This window comes from Phascolarctos cinereus, unplaced genomic scaffold (genome assembly GCF_003287225.1).
Source record: "Phascolarctos cinereus isolate Bilbo 61053 unplaced genomic scaffold, phaCin_HiC Scaffold_1;HRSCAF=81, whole genome shotgun sequence".
In the NCBI taxonomy this organism is placed as follows: domain Eukaryota; kingdom Metazoa; phylum Chordata; class Mammalia; order Diprotodontia; family Phascolarctidae; genus Phascolarctos; species Phascolarctos cinereus.
In genome coordinates, this window is record NW_027555514.1 from 213,142,998 (window position 1) to 213,161,449 (window position 18,452).

An 18,452-nucleotide genomic window follows, 5' to 3' on the forward strand; every position below is an offset into this window, starting at 1 on the left:
CCTACCTATATTTACCTTAATTTTATACTGAGCAAATAAAGCAATGATGTCCTAAACACGAGCTGTGTTTGTATTATCATCTTACCTTGCTTGTACAAAAATGAAAAGATTCCAAAAAACCTAAACATTTTGTATGCATATGTACATGTATATTCAAATGTATATGGATGTGTTTTGACCCTTCCTTCACTCCTATACATTTCAGGGAAAAAATCATTTTCTCTTTGTGGTATGCTAGATTATAATTACCTCAAAGGCAGCCCGAGTTTACTTTATTAATTTGCATATTTTTATTTGTGTATTTCATCCGTGTATATGTCCTTCTTTTCCCATTTGACTAGGAGTTCTTGAGAAACTATTGTTCCATTCTTCTCTTAAATCGTTTAGTACCAGACAGTGAGTCAAATAAACATTACTTAAAGTGTTTACTCTGCGCCAACCACTTTACTAAGTGCTAGAGATACAAAGAAAAATAAAAAACAGTTCCTGTTCTCATGGAACTCACCATCTAATGGGGAAAACATGTAGACGATTATGTACAATTAAGCTATAGATAGGATAAATCTGAAATAATCCACAAAGGGAAAGGACTAGAATTAAGGGGAATTGAGAAAGTCTTCTTGCAAAAAGTGGGATTTTAGCTGGGGGCTTGAAGGAAGTCAGGGAAGTGGGATAGTAGAGAAGACAAGGGAAAGCTTTCTGGGCATGAGGGAGACAATTAGTGAAGATGCCTGAATTCTGGAGATGATGTCTTGTCTAAGGAACAGCAAGGAGACCAGTGTCACTGAATCACAGAATCCAGTACAAAGAGCTCAGGGACATGAAGCATAAAAAGACTGGAAAGGAGGGGGGGCGAGTTATGAAGTACTTCAAATGTCAAACAGAAGATTTTATATGTGATCCTAGAGGTCATAGAGGTTAGATCCTAGAGGTTAGAAATAGTTGGGTGGGGAATGAATATGGTCAGATGTGTACTTTAGGGAAATCACTTTGGTGGCTGAATGGAGGATGGACTGAGGTGGGGAGAGACACATCAGGAAGACAAACCATTGGGCTATTGAAATAGTTCAAGTGTGATATGATAAGGTTCTGTGCCAGGGTACTGTCAGTATCAGAAAAAGGAAGGAGTATATATATATATAAGAAAGAGATAGTATAAAGGCAAAATTGATAGGCCTTACAAGCAGGTTGGATGTGGAGGGAGTGAAGAGTTGAGGATGACATCTAGGTGGGGAGACTGGGGGATTGGGAGAATGGTGCTACCCTGAACAGTAAAAGTGAAATTTGGAAGAGGGGAGGGTTTGAGGGGAAAGGTAATGAGTTCAGATTTGCACATGTTGATTTTAAGATGTCTACAGGACATCTAGTTCAAGATGTCCGGTTCAAGATGGCAGTTGGATATGTAAGCCTAGAGGGCCACAGAGTGGTTAGGCCCAAATAAATCTCAGAATCATTGACATAGATAGAGATGATTGAATCCATGGGAGCTGATGAGATCACCGAGTAAAATAGTATACAGGGAGAAAATGGTCTGGGATAGAGCTCTGTGGGATACCCATGGTTAGTGAACATGATCTGGACGAAGATGCAACAAAGGAGACTGAGAAGGAGTGGTCAGAGAGGAGAACCAAGAGAGAGTAGAGTCATGAAAACCTAAAGAGTAGAGAATATCAAGAAGAAGAGGGTGATCAACAGTGTCAAAGGTTTTAAGAAGGTCAAGAAAGATGAAAAAAGACCATTAGATTTGGCAATTAAGGGATCATTAATAGCTTTAGACAGGCAGTTTAGGTTGAATTATGAGCTTGAAAACCAGGTTATAGAGAGTTAAGAAGAGGATAAAAGGAGAGGAATGCTATTCTAGATGGCCTTCTCAAAGAGTTTAGCCACAAAAGAGAAGAAAGCTATTAAATGATAGCTAGTGGGAATGGAAGGATGAAGTGAGGTTTTTTTGATGATGGGGGACATGTGGGCATGTTTATAGGCAGTAGGTAAGCAAGCAGGAGAGAGAGAGAGAGAGAGAGAGAGAGGAGAAGAGAGAGAGAGAGAGAGAGAGGGAGGGAGGGAGAGAGAGAGAAGAGAGAGAGAGAGAGAGAGAGATTGAAGATAAGAAAGAGTGGGGATGATAGAAAGGGTCAATATGGAGAACTTGGAATAGAATAAAATAAGATCCCTTGTGCGTGTAGATGGTTTTGCCTTAGGAAGAAGAAGAACCACCTCATTATTTGAGATGGGGTGAAGAAGATAGTAGTAGAAGGCATTTGGGTGATATGAGATGAAAGAGGGAATTCTGGGTAACTGGCTTCATTTTTTTCAGTTAAATATGAGGCAGGGTACTCAGCTGAGAAGGTGGGTGGAGTGGGAGCCATGAGAGGTTGGAGGAAAAATGAAAAGGCAACTATATTGAGTGGGATAGCAAATTAATTAGGAAGATGTAAAAGTGTTGCCCTGGAGAAGTGATTTCATTCAGTAGAAAGAGTATAGGAGGGAAGTGATGAAGGGAGAGATCCAAGGTTGAAGCTTCGCAGGGCAGGTTTTTTTTTTTTCATACCGAAAGGGGTCAAGGTCAAAGAGAAGAGGACAATGAAGAGTTGAACTGGTTCATCAAGGGATCAAGATGGGGAAAGGATTGTTACTAGCACAGGGGTGATGGCCCACAGGGGTCACTCTAAAAATAATGTGTTTTGAACTATGCTGAATATTAATAATTCAGGTGGTAAGATCTAAGAAGGCTACAGCTGATACTTAAAACAAACAAACCAATTCTGTCCCTTGTAGAATTTTTAAAACTCCATTCTTTTGACATAATTGCTGTGGACGTGCCAGCCTGCACACTAATTTGTAGCTGAAGGAAGTCAGTTCCCGCCGATGCTGGGTAAAGGTCCAGATTTTTAAAGCCAAGGACTCATACAGAGAAAAAAAGATTCCTCTGATCTCAGGCCTTGGCAAAAGTTATAAGACCTGGGTGAGGTCACTAATTGGGGCGAGGTAGTATCTTCTGTTTCACTGGGAGGAGTGGAGGAGAGGAATTGTTAAAAGAAAGACTGGATGGATTGATTGAGTGAGGATTTCCCAGGTACTGCCTGTGCTTAGAACACCCATAACTGATTCCTACCAAAGGCTGATTATGATAAACTTACCTGCACCCCAAGTTTCACTCACTTCTGACAGGCGTTTGATGTTAATACTTTATTAACTACAGTAGTTAAAGTATTGGGTCTGAGGCTTTTATTAGCCTACAATATCCTTTGCTTATCTGTCCATGTTCTTAAACTGTACATTCCTAGAGGTTAGCAACTGTGTCTACTTAACCTTGATTCTGAATTCAGAATCCTAGAGTGCACAGAATGTAAATTGCTACTTAACAAATGCTCTTACCATGTTTGTTGCTTGAGTAGCTATACTGATGACAGATAACATCTTTCAAAGAACTGAGGATTGTTCAGTAAGGTTAACTTTGAGTGTCTTACCCTTAGGAAACCTTTCTTTGCTTTCAAACATTCTCAAATTGAATGTTATTAGCCCCTGTTGGCCTGAATTGATTTTGTGACCTGGGAGATACTGGCACAGGACCTCCCAGTATGGCATGCCCTCGTCAAAGGTATTGTGTACTATGAGCACAGCACAATTGAAGTAACTCAAAAGAAATTTGAGATGTGCAGATTTACAGAATTCACCTCAAATGTTCACATGGACTATTTGTGCCTGACCTGTAGTAGAACATTCTGAGTTCCTATTGGTCTGATCAGCCAGTAACTTGGCTCTAACACAGTGATGTCATTTTGATACTCTTTGAGAAATAAAGGACAACAACCATTAGCCCTGTATTGGCCTGCCACCCCCTACTGGATCAGAAAACCTCTTAATGGAAGATTTGACGACATCACACATCTCCCCACCCCTACTCCATCCCCCCCTCTGCCACTGAATATACTCCATTGGCTCCCTATCACCTGTAGGATCAAATATAAAATCCTTTGGCATTCAAATCCCTTCATAACCTGCCACCCTGACCTTTAGAGTCTTCTTACACCTTTTACCTTTCCCTGAGCCCCCTTAGAGGTGGGGTATTTTCTTAAATATTAATTAACAATTTATTTCCCTTTTTGAAAATGGTCAGAAAACTTTTAAAACTGTTGATACTTTATATGTTATCAAACAAATAAATTTTTCTTGCAATGATGTTTAATGGAAAGTTTCTAATATATATTAGATATGTATCTAACATATATACACACATGCTTGTGTTTGTACATATATTTAAATTATCTGTTTATAATCTTTGATCATATATCCATTATAGACTGGATGCTGCCTCTGCTATTTCTTAATAATGCCTTATATATTTTAGATGTCAAATTTTAAATCTGTCATATTTCTAGTAAAATTTTTGGTCATTCTGTTATTTTTCTTTTATATTGTTTTTGATGCATAGAAATTTATGTTAATGTTAACAAATCTGCCTTTTCCCTAATAATTCTTTCTATTTGTTCCCATCCATAAATGAGATAAATAAATATTCCATTTTCTTCTTTTTATAGTTTTGTTCATATTTGTTTTATGTTATGTTTGCTTAAGTATAGCAAAATCATAGGAATGGAGTACGCATTAACTACTGTGGGAGGGGCTCCAGGGCAGAAAGCCCCAAGCAGAGAAACATCCTGCATCATTGAAACATCCACCTGAAAGGAGCTGAAGAAAGTGAAAAGAAAGGCCAGGTGAGCAGGCAACCTTCAAGGGCCAGACTACAGAATCCTACCCCTAGAGTTCCAGTGTTGCTGCCAGCATCAGAGGCCCCAGCACACAGTGACCAGGCCTTGGGCTCCCAACAGAAGAAGCTTGGATCAATGCCCCCTGCTCCCCAGCAAGAGAGCTCAATCTTTTTAATGGTCACAAAATAAGCAAACACCATGAGCAAAAAGAACTGTACTATAGATTCTTATTATGGGAACAGTGAAGATCAAGGCAGAAATTCTGAAGAGGACAACATTGTCAACAAACCCACATCTGGAAACTCAAAAGGGAATATGAACTGGTCAGAAGCCCAAAAAGCCTTCTTGGAAGAGCTCAAGAAGGACTTTAAAAGTCAAATAAGAGAGGCAGAAGAAAAATTGGGAAAAGAAATGAGAGGTATGCAAAAGAGAGTCAATAGCTTGGAAAAGGAAGGACAGAAATTAACTAAAGAAAACAACTCCTTAAAGAGCAGAATTGGCCAAACAGAAAAGAGAGACACAAAAACTCACCAAGGAGAAGAATTCCTTAAAAAATAAAATTAGCCAAATGGAAAAGGAGCTACAAAATCTAATAGAAGAAAACAATTTGTTAAAAATTAGAATGGGGCAAATGGAAGTCAATAACTCCAAGAGAGAGTGAAAATCAGTCAAACAGAAACAAAAGAATGAAAAAAATAGATGAAAATGTAAAATACCTCATTGGTAAAACAACTGACCTGGAAAATAGATCCGGAAGAGATAATTTAAAAATTATTGGTCTACCTGAAAATCATGATGAAGAAAAAGAGCCTGGACAGCATCTTTCAGGATTTCATCAAGGAAAACTGCCCTGAGGTCCTAGAACCAGAGGGTAAAATAGCCATAGAAAGAATCCACCAATCACCTCCTGAAAGAGATCCCAAATTGAAAATGCCAGGGAATATAGTAGCCAAAGTCCAAAATTACCAGTTCAAAGGGAAAATACTGCAGGCAGCTAGGAAGAAACAATTTAAATATTGTGGAACCACAGTCAGGATTACACAGGACCTTACAGCTTCTACACTAAAAGATCATAGAGTGTGGAATATGATATTCCATAAGGAAAAGAAGCTTAGATTACAACCAAGGATCAATTACCCGGTGAAAATGGATCAGTGGAATAGGTCAGGTATGCCAGACACAGTAGTCAATGACTATAGTAATCTACTGTTTGATAAATCCAAAGACCCCAGCTTCTAGGATAAGAACTCACTATTTGACAAAAACTGCTGGGAAAACTGGAAAAATGTATGGCAGAAACTAGACATGGACCAAAATCTCATACCATATACCAAAATAAAGTCAAAATGGGTGCATGATTTGGCTATAAAGGCTGATACTATAAGCAAACTGGGAGAGCAAGGAATAGTTTACCTGTCAGATTTGTGGAGAACAGAATTCATTACCAAACAGGAGATAGAGAACATTACGAAATACAAAATGGGTAATTTTGATTACATTAAATTGAAAAGTTTTTGCACAAAGCCAATGCAACCAAGATTAGAAGGAAAGTAGAAAATTTGGAAAGAATTTTTACAACCAGTGTCTCTGATAAGGGCCTCATTTCTAAACTATATAGAGAATTAAATCAAATTTGTAAGAATACAAGTCATTCCCTAATCAGTAAATGGTCAAAGGATATGAACAGACAGTTCTCAGATGAAGAAATTAAAGCCATCTATAGTCATATGAAAAATGCTCTAAATCACTATTGATTAGAGAAATGTAAATCAAAATAACTCTGAGGTACCACATCACCCCTATCAGATTGGTCAACATGACAAAACAGAAAAATGATAAACGTTGGAGAAGATGTGGGCAAATTAGGACGCTAATGCATTGTTGGTGGAGTTGTGAAATGATCCAACCATTCTGGAGAACAATTTGGGGCTATGCCCAAAGGGCTATAAAAATGTGCATACTCTTTGACCCAGCAATACCACTTCTAGGGCTATATTCCAAAGAGATCATACAAATGTGAAAAAGACCCACATGTACAAAAGTATTTATAGCAGCTCTTTTTGTGGTGGCAAAGAACTGGAAATTGAGAGGATACCCATCAATTGGGGAATGGCTGAACAAGTCGTGGCATTTTAATGTAACGGAATATTATTGTGCTATAAGAAATTATGAGCAGGCAGACTTGAGAAAAACCTGGAAAGACTTGTATGCTCTGATGCTGAGTGAAGTGAGCAGAACCAAGAGAACATTGTACACAATAACAGCCTCTTGTGTGATGACTGATGTTGATAGACTTGGCCCTTCTCAGCAATACAGGGATTTAAGACATCTCCAAAGGTCTCATGATGGAAAACTGCTATCCACACCCAAAGAAAGAACTATGGAGTTTGAATGCAGATCAAAACATACCATTTGCTGTTTTTTTCTTCTGTTTTGTTTTCTTTCCTCTTTCTGGTGGCTCTTCCTATTGGTTCTAATTCTTCCTTACAACATCACTAATGTGAAAATATGTTAAAAGGAACGTATATGTGTAGCCTATATCAGATTGCGTGCTGTCTCAGGGAGGGAGGGGGAGAAAAATTTAAAACTCAAAAGCTTAGGGAAGTGATTGTTGATAAATCAAAATAAATTTTTTAAAAGTTAAAAAAAAAAAGAAAAAATGACAATTAATAAATCCCTGATAGGGATTTAGAAGGAGTAAAAATCAAGGTATAAGTTTAGTTAGTTATACTGATGTCTGATAATTCAAAAAAAAAAATTAAAATGTGTGTGTGAGAGGCTGAACAGGGAAGTTGGTCAGGAAACCCCTGATTAATTGATTTCTTCTCTCCCTGCCCCTCCCCAAATCTATTAAATCACAGAAGAGGCAAGTCACTGAGACAAGCGTGATAATGAGGTACAAAGACTGTCTAAAGACTGACAGGATGAAGCTGTGAGCTTTGGCAGTCTAGGGGGAATGCCAGCTATGAAGAACTCTTGAGAAGGCATCCTTCTTTGCCTTTCCCCATACCCCCTCTACCAGAGGGCAGCTGGGGGAAGGGGAAATCTCTCTTTCTTCCCATCCCTGCTAACCCTCTCAACCGCCCCAACAGTCGTGACATCTTGGAGTGGAGCTATTCAACCAATGGAAGACACTATAGCCAGCATCTTAAGAATCAGAGACACCTTTGATGGACGCTACTCAGAGCGATCATGGAAATGCAGCTGGGTCGGCTATAAATTCAAGAGAACGTTAGGGGGCAGCTAGGTGGCGAAGTGGATAGAACACTGGCCCTGGCCTCAGGAGGCCCTGAGTTCAAATCTGACCTCAGACACATAATATTTCCTAGTTATGTGACTCTGGGCAACTCACTTAACCCCAATTGCCTCACAAAAACAAAAAAAAACCCAGCAAAAACCCCCAAAAAAACATTAGCTCTGGCAGTCGGGGGTCAAGCAATGGATAGGAGCAAGCTGAGATTGACTCGCCAGGGGCGGGGGATTCTCCACAGATGTAACCTTTGCTACTACCAGTGTACTCTATGCATATACCCACTCATACAGTATTTATGAATTGATGGTCCCAGGTTCATGGGGAGAATGTCTTCTTACTATTAGTTTTGTGATGGCATTTCAGTAAAAACTTTGCTTTGAGCTAATTGTGTCTACTGCTGACTAAAGGGAAAGGTGTACGTTGTGTGTGAGCTGTAGTTTAGGAGTGAGAACCAAGAGAGTATGAAGAACCTGGGGTAGTTATTCTTCTCCAGGGGGGCCCCCTGTCCCTGCCCCAGCCCAACCATGACTGAGGTGTTTTTTTTTGGGGGGGTAGTTAGCCCTATTGTGTTTGTTGTCGTCCAGTTGTTTTTCAGTTATGCAGTTATGTTTAACTTTTTGTTGACCCATTTGGGGTTTTCTTTGGCAAAAATACTAGAGTGGCTTGCCATTTCCTCCTCCAGCTCATTTTACGAAAGGAAACCAAGGCAAACAGGGTTAAGCCCAGGGTCACATAGCTAATAAGTATCTGAGGCCAGGTTTGAATTAAAAAAGATGAGTCTTCCTGACTCCAGGCTTGATACTCTATCCACTTCACTACCTAGCTGCCCCCCTTATTATATTTAATAAAACATAATTTTAAAAATTATATATTATCCTTTGTTTCTTACACAAAAGTAATTTTTTCTTCATGTTCCCCCAACCGAACTCTCCTTTTTAACCAAGCAAAACATTTAGCATGTCAAACCCAGAAAATAAATTACCAAAGTGCCACAGAGGTTTTACACCAACTGTTAAACTGGGAAAAATAAAATAAAATAAAACCAAAGAGCTAACAATGGTTATAAGCAAAAAGCATTCTTTATTCCATCAGAGGAGAGAGACTAGATACATGTGTCCATGGCAGCAAGGTTCAGCCTCGATACATATAGTATCCCATCTCCAAATCAGTAGTGGCTAGAACTAGACAAAGAAACACCAGGGAGCTGTAGCCATGGCAATGAGGGGGTAACAGCCACATTGAAGGGAGTTTGATTCATAGCAGGGCTTCCTGATGTTGTCTGAGCTCAGAGACCATCTGGGGCTGGTGTGAAACAATTCTGTGATTTAGCTGCAGCACAGTTCATCCAGAGGGTAAGTTCAAAGGATTGTTGTTATGCCAAGCAAAGGCGCAGTTTACTTTCCAGGATTCAGTGAGGGAAAACAGGGTGTCTCCTAGTAGTAACAAGAGAGGAGTGAAAAGAGAGGGGTGATCTTGGAATGGGGATCCTGACAAGCCAAAACCAATATATATGGTTCACCCAGAAAACAAACACCACATTCTGCAAATATAGTCTTTCCCCGACCCCCAAGTCTCTGGAGGACTGAAGGAATGTTTGATATTATATTTTTAGTAAAATATTTAATTTTTAAAAAGCATATCACACAGGGTGGGGGAAAAAAACACAGGGAACAAGTAAAGAGGAAGAATTGGAGTGTGGGGGAAGAGGTAGAGGAAAAAACAAACCAAAACAAAATAACAACCTGTTTTCCCCAGACATTAGAAAGAAAAGATGTCACAGAATTCTCCTGGGTTTCCTTAGAGGGTTAAGTTAGAAAACATTCCTAAAGCAAGCCAACAGACTCACTTTATGCCCTGTGCTAAGCAACTGCTGGAGGTGGCAAATGAATAACTCTCTCCCATCTCTGTTGGAAGAGTGTAGGAAAGTATTAGCTATTTTAGGAGCAAGTGTAAATACCCCTCATTATCTCATAGGGATAGTCTGACCTTGCTATAAGAACTAAACTTCTTAAGTCTTTTTTACATAAATGATCACAAAATATCTCCTCCATCCATTCTGTCTCTCCCTGGAGTGTTGATTTTTTTGCACCTAGGTGTAGGACCTGATTTTCATTTTAATTACATCAAATTGCATTTTAAACTTAAAGTTACATTTAATCTTACCTCTGGTTTACCATTTCAGCCTGGCAAGATCTTTTGGGATGCTAATTCCATCATTTTATCTGGTGACAGAGCAAGAGCATGGATTTAGTCAAAGGCTTTGATGTATAGGAATAAGTTAGCTACTTAGCAGTTGTATGACCCACCTCTCCTTGGCCTTAGTTTCCTTCTCTGTAAAGCAAAAGAGTTGAGCTAGATGACTTCCTTTCAATTCTAATTGAATCTCAGTCCTCCTGATCCATATCTTGCCACTGAACCCTTCCCTTCCCTCCCCTCCTTCCTCTACCTCTGTCCACATAGGGTATCATACCCTTAGCTGTGGGTGCTCTGCCCAAAGGAATGTAAATTTTGATGGCTGAAACCTAGCAAGATATCTTGGGGTTCATTGGCTAGATTTATTTCTTAAACCCCATTCCTTAAACCCAGTTCACTCTGGCTCTCATTGATTGGCCAACAATAGGTCCCAGCCCAAGCCCACTTAGTAGAATGACTCCAAGTTCATGTGTATAGTAATTGTTTCTGTTTTGGCCAGAAACTCTGAGGGTCTTCCCCTCTAAGGTTGATTTTATTTTTTTGACTAGGTAAAGGAGGCCATTCCTTGGCTCATTTCTTAATTACTGAATGGGTGTTGCCTCAGTCAAAGTGAGAACCTGGAAAGACCTTAGCTTAAAAAGGCCAAGGTCTCCCACTGCATCCTGGGCCATCTTCAGTCATCCTGATCTGGCCACTGGACCCAGATGGCTTTGGAGGAGAAAGTGAGGCTGGTGACTTTGCACAGCCTTCCCTCACTTAAATCCAATTCACTCGCAAGTCAAGGTATCACTTTCCTGATGTCATGGTCCTCTTCGAGGAGGAAGGACGAAGAACGACAGGCAGGGGTCATCTCCAAATTAGGGGTCATTCTCAAACTCAGAGAGGCAAACGGCTCATGACGTACAGAGAATCAGCCTCCAAGTGACTAAGTCCTGCCTTTGTCAGATCTTGCTTGTGTGACCCTGGGTCCCCCCTTAGCCTCTCAGTGCTCTAGGTCAGAAGGTGCTGATCTGCATTGGTAGAGTGAGCTACTCACCTGGGAGTTCACTATACCAGTGAAATCACAGGTCCCTGTTATGTGTGGGACAAACATTATGTGCTCTGAAAAAAATGAATTACAAAACGATAGCATTAGAAAGGGACCTTGGAAATCTTCCAGTTCAGGGGTTTGTTAACTTTGCTTGCGTCCTGGACCCCTTTGGGTGTGCTACAGAAGCCCTTTCTCTGAAAGATGTGAAATGTGTAAAATGCATGTTTACTGGCTGACATAGGATCACAAAGGAAACCAATTTTATTGAAATAATAATCAAAATATTAAAAAAAAGTTTATGGGGCCCAGGTTAACTGGTCTAATCTATCTTCTTCCTGTTCATTGTACAGTGGGGGAAACTGAGGCCTAAAGTGACATAGGGACTTTTTCAAGGGAAGAAAGAAATATTTATAAAGCACCTTACAAATATTATCAAGATTTAGCTTCATAACAATCCTGGAAAATAGGTGCTGGTATTATCCCCATTTTACAGATGGGGAAACCAAGGTAAACTGAGGTTTAAGTGGCTTGCCCAGAGTCCCACAGCTAGGAAGTGTCTGAGGCTGGATTTGAATTCAGGTCTTCCTAACTCCAAGCCCAGCGCTCTATCCAAGGTCTATCACAAGCCAGGGTCGCGGCCTCCGATTGGGGGTGAGTATGCCGCAGCGACATAGGCCGGCGACGCCTCCAGCCCCTCATCTCCATGCAGAGTCTAGTGAGTCCGCTAGGGGCCGCCAGGGAGCGCCCCGGGCCCCGAGTTACTGGCAGCTGCCATGTTGGAACCGGGCGGCGTCCAAAGGGGCTGTCCTCAGGGAGCACCAGAGACCTCAAGGTCGGCCATTGCGCTTGCGCTCCTGCCGGCGGAAACGCGGTAGCACTTCCGGAAGGCTACTCCTTCCTGGCCCGGGGCACCCCCAACGAGACCCCGCCCTGACTCGCTCGATGCTCTAGGTTTTCCGAGCTCCCCTCCTTGGACCCTCCCTCCGGCCAAGCGCCGGAGGACAGGGGGCACCAATCCTCTTTCACAGGAGGCGCGTGCGCAAATAGACTCGCGACCTCTCAGTGAACTTTGACCCCACGACGGCCTCTTTTGTCCCTCCCGCTGTGTCAAGATGGCGCTGTCCAGGGTCTACTGGAGATGCGTCTCTCTGGGCGGTGCGGCCGCTCTCCCGGGACCCCTCTTCTCTCTGCGGCTGCAGCCTGGGCGCCGGAGCCCAGCCTGGGGTCCTCCTAGGTGAGGGACTTGAGGGGCGTCGGGTCCCGGTCCTGTCACTCCAGGCCCAGCGTCGGGCAGTGCCCGGACTTTCCCTTCATCCCCAATGCCCGGAGACCTTTCTCCTTTGCCCGAGCTCAGGTCCTCCCAGCCCCGCCAGCGTCGTTCCCGGGCCACGTTCGCCCCGGGTGGTCAGCGCCCTCCCCTCCCGCAGCCTCCCTAACAGCGGGGGGTCCTCCCTAGCGCACCGCCTGCACCCAGGGACCCCCACCCGGACCGCTCTCCTTCCTTCCTCTTCCTTTGGTTCTCTCCTCCACCCTCGGATTCCGCCCTTCCCGATCTAATCAGAACCTTCCTTGCCTCTTCCTTAGCTTTTTGCTTCCCCTGGGCTTTGACCTCCCTTCTCCTGGGTCTGGGGTCTAGCAGGGACCAGACTTCTGGAGGAAAGCCAAGTAGAGCCTAGGACCCAGGTGGCTAAAAGTGGTCTGTGATCTCTCCCCCTGCAGACCTTCCAGGCTTCACCTCTCCCCAAAGGTAGATTTGAAGAGCATTGTCTCTTCTTTTGTGGCCAAGACAAAGGTGGTTAATGAGAAATATAATCGCTTCTTGGAGCGTCGCTTTCCCCGATTCTATGTCGTGTATTCAGTCTTCAGGAAAGGTAAAAACAAGGCAAGAATGGAAGTCGCCGGGGCCAGCTCTTAGGCCACGGCAAAGGGTAAGAACGAATAAGATCAGCTACAGGTTGAATCCTGGAAGTAAGAGCCGGGATGCAGTCAGTCCAACAGCAAAGTCTGCTGAGCAAAAGTCATGCTTCCTGAGGAAGACCTCCCTTCCAGGGACCAGAGGTACCCAGACACAGAACATATTGGTGGTAAAATGGAAAACCACTCGTAACAACAGAAGTGGGCATGGTGTCTTCCCACTTTTGAAATTCCCTTTCCTGGCCACACAACTGAGTGTATCAGACTCCCTGTAATATATGGAATGGGATTCTTCAGCACCTTAAAAAAGGCAGCTCTGTGATTTGTCTCCTGACAGAACACAGATGTCTTCTTGTCCAACTTCCTCTGGGATCCGAAGCTGGTCCACAAGTAATTTAGTACTCAAGGTGCTCAGCACCATGCTTGCCTTTAGTAAAGCACATCAAGAAACAATCTAGGCATAGTCAACAGAAGCCTATGACTGCTGGAGAGGGGAGTCAGAGACTCTGGTATTGGAAAAATAGTTAATTTATGAAGGCTTGTGGGGGCAGCGGTGGTGGTCATGGGTCATGATTTAAAATAAAACATGTATAGTTTATTAGACAAAAGGTCAGGAAGCTATCCCAAGACAAGGTGCACAAGTCACACGTTTAGTGTGACTGGAAAGGAGGAGATTTGCTGGTGGAAAGTAAAGAATTAGAGCAGAGATTTAAAGCAGTCTTTTTTTTTTTTTACTTTTTGGTGAGATAGTCGGTGTTAAGTGACTTGCCTAGGGTTACACAGCTAGTAAGTGTCAAGTGTCTGGGTCTGAGGCTGGATTTGAACTCAGGGTCTCCTGACTCCAGGCCTGGTGCTCTATCTACTGTGCCACCTAGCTGTCCCTAGATGGGCCTTAAAAAATATTTAAGGGGCAGCTAGGTGGCTCAGTGGATAGAGCACTGGCCTGGGAGTCAGGAGGACCTGAGTTCGAATTTGGCCTCAGACATAACACTCAGTAGCTGTGTGACCCTGAGCAAGTCATTTAACCCCATTGCCTAGCCCCCCCCCCAAAAAAAATTAATAAATATTTGGTTTTTGGATATGGGATGAATAGGGTGACTAAAGGTAAATCGATATATAAAGTAGGGGGCTGATAGGGTTCCAATTTGGATTTAACCTCATGCTCTGTGCTTTTTTTTTTTTTAATGAGGCAGGATTTCAGATGCTTTTGGCTGATGCAAAAAAGGCTAGAAGAATAAAGACATTTATGACCCAGAAAAAATTAATGTTTCATCAGCTTTCATACCGGGACATGGAACATTTGCGACAGGTAGGGGCTGAAGAATCATGCTGCATGGGGGAAACATATTCGACAGTTTTCTTTGAGGAACAAAACCGATGATTTCTTTTCTGTTTCATTCATGTTGCTGGCTATGAAACCAAAAGTTTGTCATTCCCGTTCAGATGAGGGTGTTCCATAGGTATGGACTGAGTCAGAGTCGGGTTTTTTTTTCCAGAGCAAATCTCCTTGGAGCTTTAGGAACCTTTCTTTATAGAAGGGACTTCGGTATTTAAAAAATAAACATTAAAATCCAAATGGGTTGCTGAACATACAAGCAAAGCGAGATACCTGTAGGAGTAAACTAGTGAATAGCCTTGAAGCAAAAGATGAGGAGCATCCACTGAGATGGTTTAAGAAGGCTGGGAAGTGAGAGGAGCCCATTCTTCAGTGGGATGGGGGAGGTCCATTGTAGGAAGGCACTTCCTAAGCTGAAATAGCAGCTATGTTTACTTTCTGCTCAGTTTCGACGAGATGTGGCCAAGTGTCTTTTCCTGGGCATCATTTCCATCCCACCCTTTGCCAACTACCTGGTCTTCTTGCTGATGTGAGTATAGACTTCAGGTTTCTAAGCTTTAGCATTTTTAGAGATCATAGGATGATAAGTTTACTACTGGGAAGGGACCTGAGATACCATGTCTAGTGCAAAACCTCCCTTCCGCCCTCATATAGATGAGGTCACTGAGGCCCAAAGAAGATTTACCCAAGTTCATCTAGGTAGTAAGTGGCCATAACCTCTGACTAAATCCAGTGCTCTTTCCCTGCTGCTTCACATAACACCACAATTTCCTAATGAAAAACTTTTAAAAGCATTTTATTTTTGAACCTTGGTGGATCTTATCCAAGTAGCCACTTCAGATTTCATTCCTCCTGAAGGCCCCCTCAGCTCTTCAGCTGGCCCCTGAAGGAACAGGACCATTGGGGTTGGATGGGGTGGGCCAGCCGCTTGACTCTGTTCTGGAGGCAGCAATCCAATCATAAAGGGGCAGTGCAAGGTGGGGCCATTTTCCTCTGGAAAAACACTGTGCTTTACATATTTTGGCAGATTTATTTTATCATCGTCCAGTTTCATCAGATGCCATTGTTAATGATGAAGAACATACATAGGGATGAATAATTCAAAACTGAAGCACAACCAGCAGTTGTTTCCCGCTATGTGTACAGTCATAGTTCTAAAGGCTGTTAGCATTTGTAACTCTGACTCATGTTTTTCATGTTGGTTCAAAAAAATCCACTCCATTTGTTTGCTGCTTGTCGGGCTAGTAGTCTACTGTTCTTGAGATTTTACTTCAATGTATTTTTTATTCCTTATTATTCCTAGTCAAGAAACTCACCTAGAAGAGAACAGTTGAGGAAAGGAAGTTTATCCTCCTTTTCCTAACATCAATGTCTTCTGAAAGCTTTAGTTTCTGATGAGCTGATACTGACAAATGCTTTTTCCTTTAGGTACTTGTACCCCCGGCAACTGCTGATCCAGCATTTTTGGACCTCAAAGCAGCAGCTGGAATTCTTGGACGTCTACCATTCTCAACGCAAACAGTCCCATCCAAAGATCCTCAACTGCTTGGAAAGGGCCATCCCTTTGATCTCAAATACGGCTCTCCGGTGGCATTTTACACAGCTGTGCACCAAGGTACCCTCCAGGTTCGCCTTTACTAGGAACAAACTCCCAGAATATCCCTGGAACCAACTGGTAAACAGCAGATTTATGGTGGTGCCAGATGGAGGGATGTCACTGAGGGTCCCATTTCTCTCTTCCTGGGTACAATGTCAGCATTTAACCCTCACCAATCTCTTGCTTTTTGCAAGGTTCAGAATGGTGCTCACCCAGGTATAAATGATCTACTGCTTTTGAAGAACTGTTTTTCTGTCTATCCCCTGGACATAGGTCATCTTTCTATTCCGCACATGGTAAGCCCTTTGGGTCTTCTTCTTCCCTCCCAGCCCCTACTGACCTTGAGCCTCCCTTCCTAATTGGTAGAATGATATGTGAACCCTGTCCTTGTGTGCTGCCATGTCACAGAAAGCCTTGAGCCGGGCCATGCTTCTCACACCTCACCTACCCTCTGTTTTGCTGAGATACCGTCTGAATAAACACACCACTGTGCTTCACCAGCTAGACAAAGCTTTGAAAAGACTGGGGATTGGCCAGCTGACTGCTCACGAAGTAAAATCGGTGAGAGCTTGGTTTTAGTGATAACCCTAAGCCAGTGGGGAGCTCTGTGATCACAACGATGCTTGAGTAGTCCTTCACTCCTTATTCTTCTCCCTCCTACAACCTTTTGTTAATTCATTCAGCTTCTTAGTGACTATGTGTAGAAACTGGACACGGTATTTTGAGTGCATTTATTTTCCCCCTCTGGAAGTCCAAAACTAAAGACAATATACTACCCAGGGCTTAGATATTCCTTTGTTTTCCCTCTTACCAGCTTTTCCCTGATCATTGGCTTCTCTACCGGCATGTGAGAAACTCAAACCAGATTAAATTGCTCTGGTAAAAGGTGTGTTGTAGGGAAATTCTAACTTGCTAAAAGGAGGTTCTTAGATTGATCACCCATTTCCATTATCCAAGCTTTCTCTGTCTCTATGACTACTGAGAAACTCTTCTTTGGGTATGTTTAGGCTTGTTATCTCCGTGGCCTGAATTCCACCCACCTTACTGAAGACTGGTGTCGAATTTGGCTAGAAGAATGGCTACAGTTTTCCTGTAGCCTCAAAAGTAAGATTTAAGTCCCTGTATTTACTCTGTTCTGAGTGCTATGATCTCTACTTCTCTAACTTGGGGTCTGCTGGGGACTTCTGGAGCTCTGAATGTCCCACAGGAGCTCAGGTCCAGTTACTTTCTTGGCCTTTGAGTGTTGGGTGGTTGGTAAACTGAAGAATCTTCCTTGCTAGATGGGAAATGTCCCTAGAATCAGCTGCTGGGTTCAGGAGCCAGCAGAATCGCAAGAGGTGAATATTTAATACCACATTAATTTCACTAAAACTTCTACTTATATTAGATGAAGAGATTGAGGGTTGAATGGAAAGAAGACACGTACATGGGTAGGAAACTCTAGAATAAGAGTGGGTGGAACTCCTGGGAAATCTTTTGATTTCCAACCCCTGGTACTTGTCACCCTATTCCTGGTCTCTGACGTCAGTTTATATCCATCAACAGACCTCATATCCTTTTCCCTCTACACCCTGGGAAGCTGTGGGCCTTGGGGTCAGGGCCTCTACTTTTTGTAGGATTAACACTGGTGTTTTCAGATGCTGAGATGTCCCTCTTGCTGCATGCTGTGGTCCTACTTTCCACCAACCACCCTGGGACAAGGCATTGAGGGAGCTTCTAGAAAGGACGAGACCGTCCTCTATCCTTTCTGGAGATGCAGCCTGGGACCACACAGCACCCACGAGCCACAGACCCACAGAGAGGAGTGAACGCTGCAGGCCTGGCAGTGTGGCACCCAAAGCGGAAGGAAGCATTATTGTGTCCCTTCCAGCTAGAACTGAAAGCTCCATTCACATGGTTGAGTCCTATGGGGTCCATCCCCACGTGATCAGTATTATGTGGCAGTGGCCCTATCTGCTGCTGTGTTCTTTCTGGCTGGTTTTCCACTGAACTAAATGCTTGGACTGGACAGGAAACAAAGCTACTTAAACTTAAGCACTTATGCCCCAGAATGTTCTTCTGTCCCTTTCTAAAGCTGCCACAGAAAAACACTTTTTCCTTGATAACTCCTTTCTAACTTATCGATGTCCTGTCAAGAAAAAGGGAAGTATTTTCCTTTGGAAGAGAACATCTCCCCTGTTTTGCCCTCCTCCCTCACACGTTTACGCTTTCACCTGCCTTGTCTTAATTTCTGGGCTATAGCCCCTGTGGATCTTAAGATGCCTGGCTCCTGCCACTGTGTTGTTGATCCCCACCTGTTACTGTCACAGTGGCTGCGGTGTTTGGGCCATGGATAACACCAGGAAAATACCAGTTAGTGCCTGGCTCGGTGAATCCATCCATGGGAAGGACTGCACCCAAGGTACCGTGAATTGGGTTTA

At 42.9% G+C, this 18,452-nt stretch overlaps 1 protein-coding gene and 1 long non-coding RNA gene across 7 annotated transcripts; one reads left to right on the forward strand and one right to left on the reverse strand.

Annotated features, from left to right (window-relative positions):
• Positions 1 to 9,090: 9,090 nt before the first annotated feature.
• Positions 9,091 to 11,264, reverse strand: LOC110194003 (uncharacterized). Its single transcript, XR_002320604.2, has 3 exons — positions 11,192 to 11,264; positions 10,126 to 10,184; positions 9,091 to 9,395 (listed from the first exon to the last, which is right to left on the reverse strand). It is a non-coding gene; the product is annotated as an uncharacterized LOC110194003 (long non-coding RNA).
• Positions 11,265 to 12,084: 820 nt separating this feature from the next.
• On the forward strand, positions 12,085 to 17,830 carry LETMD1 (LETM1 domain containing 1). 6 transcript variants are annotated; one of them, XM_020966112.2, is made up of 9 exons: positions 12,088 to 12,419; positions 12,905 to 13,056; positions 14,293 to 14,408; positions 14,882 to 14,964; positions 15,864 to 16,050; positions 16,227 to 16,328; positions 16,441 to 16,593; positions 17,040 to 17,136; positions 17,670 to 17,830. In XM_020966112.2, exons 1-9 carry the CDS (start codon positions 12,298 to 12,300, stop codon positions 17,738 to 17,740), a joined length of 1,083 nt encoding a protein of 360 aa, XP_020821771.1. In that variant the 5' UTR covers positions 12,088 to 12,297; the 3' UTR covers positions 17,741 to 17,830. The 6 variants fall into 6 exon arrangements, with proteins under 6 accessions (XP_020821772.1, XP_078012991.1, XP_020821771.1 ...); XM_020966113.2 differs by lacking the exon at positions 16,441 to 16,593 and having other exon boundaries at positions 12,085 to 12,419; XM_078156863.1 differs by lacking the exon at positions 12,905 to 13,056 and having other exon boundaries at positions 12,342 to 12,419.
• The last annotated feature ends 622 nt before the right edge of the window (positions 17,831 to 18,452 follow it).